We start from the raw sequence: 2,500 nt of genomic DNA on the forward strand, positions 1-2,500 counted from the left end.
TCTCGTCGAGAGCCGTCTCTGTGTAATGCTCCGCACTCTTCACCACTTTCATGGCAACAAACCTCTTACCCCTGAAACACACACACACACGCACACACACACACACACACAGACACAGACACAGACACAGACACAAACACACACACACACACACACACACGCACGCACGCACACACACACAGACACACACACACAGACACAGACACAGACACAGACACACACACACACACGAAATGCAGAAACAGTCAACTATAGTGCTAACCCAGACAACCTCCTAATCCTAAGAAAATGCATAATTACTTCCGCCAAGGAGGTTATGTAATCATGTGACTTTGTTGTGAGTTCATCTGTTAGTTTGTTTGCAGTGCACCACTGTCCAGCAGAGGTCGGAGGTGCGCTCTCTGAGCACCTTTTTAGACTTTAAGGGCGGAATTCTCCCGTCTCCACTTAAGTCGGTTTTACGCACGCACTTTTTACGCACCTTGATCCTGCGCGCATTCTCCCCTCTGAAATATTACCACACCCCTCGCGCTTAACTCTGAAAAACAGTGCGTAGCCCAACATGGGCGTGATATATGCTAAATGGGGGGATGAGTCTTCCCCGACTTCATCAGTTAAGGTTTCAAAGAAACCACGGAGCATGGCTTTTCAGATCAACCATGTGAAAACCTCGGCAGTCCATTGAGATCCAAAACTGAACTTTAACTTTGAATTTAGAACCACGTGCCAAAAGTCCTTGTGCAAAAGCATATCAAAATCTAACCTCAGCTCATTTTCACAAGCAGAAGGCGAGTATTCGAGGTGAGATAATGAGATGGAAACGCAATGTGTACCTTTGGCGGGAACTCAGTTGAGCGTTTTGGTGCGCAACAGGTTGATTGAAATAATAAACATGATGAAACGTTTGGTTAAAAATGGAGTTTGGTGTGTTGCCTAGTCAAGTCCGGAAATCAAAACCTGATTTAAAATGCTGATAATTCCCACAGTTAAAACAACACATTGTATTTGCTTACTTTTAAAAGTGCTTCCCTGCTTCTCTGTACAGCAACGTGACATTAATATCATTGGAAATATGTGGATCTCAGCTGTCCGTCAGCATATTACACTTAGGCTACATGCATGCTGAAGAATGAACAAGGAAATCGATCGTAATGAAAAAACGGAGACTTTATTATTCTGTCGCAGACATGAATTAATTGGACATGGGCATGCAATGCCAAGCCAGGACTTAAACGCGCAGCTGATGGGGTGTAAAAGAGACCAGAAGCGAAAGGCCAAAGACATGATCTGATATGTAGGCCTACATTTTTACGTTTAGCTGTAATGACATTCAGGAAATATTTTCTGCCTTACAAAAACAGATAGAACAACCTGTAGCCTACCTCAGTATGTGGCGGTTTTGTATGTCGGGCATCAGTTCAGAAAGTTTAATAGGTTACGTGCACATATGTTCCAATAAATCACAAAAGTGGAGGAGTTGCAATAAAAACCCTTTACTTAACGTCGTGGCTACAACATTATCACCCCGAGAATGGCGAAGGTTGTTTTGAATAGGCATTGGGTGGCTGTTAGGATGACTGGAACAGCGGTCTTTAGTCTGACGTGCCTTGTCAATTTAGCCTACTTGTGCATGGTGCAACGAGGTGTTTTTGGTTTTGGTTACCGTCCGTGGAGACAACATGATGATCCTCATACTGATTAATTAATTACCTGCTTTTGTTTGTAAGTTCACCGATATGAGAACATGCTCTGGGCAGCTGGTCATATTTTGTCACAATTAATGTAGGATGTTTATGTGGAACTGTGAATGAATTTCGATTTGAACTCACGCTGACGGTAAGGAACATCAACAAAGCATAGGGCCTACCGTGTAACATGTTCAAAATGCGAGCCAAGCGAGCATCAAATGCAATATTACATTTTACCTCATAGTGGCGCTTGACCTTACTACAGCCCTTTGATGCGCGTAAAGGCAAACGCGCTTAAGTGCACGGGAGAATACGCTTAGGATTCATTTACATGCGAAACTCCCTGATTTTGGCCTGGCCCCACCCAAAGTGCGCAACTGGTAAAATCGCGCGTAAACCCCGCTTAATCACAGACTTGAGTAACCGCGGAGGCGCTGTTAAGCGCTTTTTTTTACTTAAGCGGGTGGGAGAATTCCGCCCTAAGTCAAAAAGTGGCCTCGGGTAACAGATTTGACTCATCAACGCAGTTCGGTTTAGATGTTTGCGCAGATACGAATGGATCAACTCGTTCCCAAGTTCATTCATAAATTTAAAAATAAAACCCGTCTTTCACACAATATTTTAGGGATGCTCATCCCGAGTGGATACGTCATCGTCACTCCCAAAACAAGCTCATTAATAATAATAATAATAATTGTATTTGTATAGCACTGTGTCATACAAGGCATGTAACTCAAAGTGCTTAACAAATGGGAAAAAAACATCATTGTTAGAGATGGATTTAAAAGGAGAGGTATAGAGGAGAGGCAGAA

At 43.2% G+C, this 2,500-nt stretch overlaps 1 protein-coding gene across 1 annotated transcript in view; it reads right to left on the reverse strand.

Annotated features, from left to right (window-relative positions):
• Positions 1–2,500, reverse strand: part of srpk1b (SRSF protein kinase 1b) — a 76,076-nt gene that overhangs the window by 48,043 nt on the left and 25,533 nt on the right. The window contains exon 5 of the mRNA XM_063193392.1: positions 1–71. This exon is cut by the window's left edge and continues 17 nt beyond it. Within this exon, the coding sequence (XP_063049462.1) occupies positions 1–71 (71 nt within the window). The remainder of the gene's footprint in view (positions 72–2,500) is intronic.

The sequence above is a fragment of the Engraulis encrasicolus genome, unplaced genomic scaffold, assembly GCF_034702125.1.
Source record: "Engraulis encrasicolus isolate BLACKSEA-1 unplaced genomic scaffold, IST_EnEncr_1.0 scaffold_37_np1212, whole genome shotgun sequence".
Classification (NCBI taxonomy): domain Eukaryota; kingdom Metazoa; phylum Chordata; class Actinopteri; order Clupeiformes; family Engraulidae; genus Engraulis; species Engraulis encrasicolus.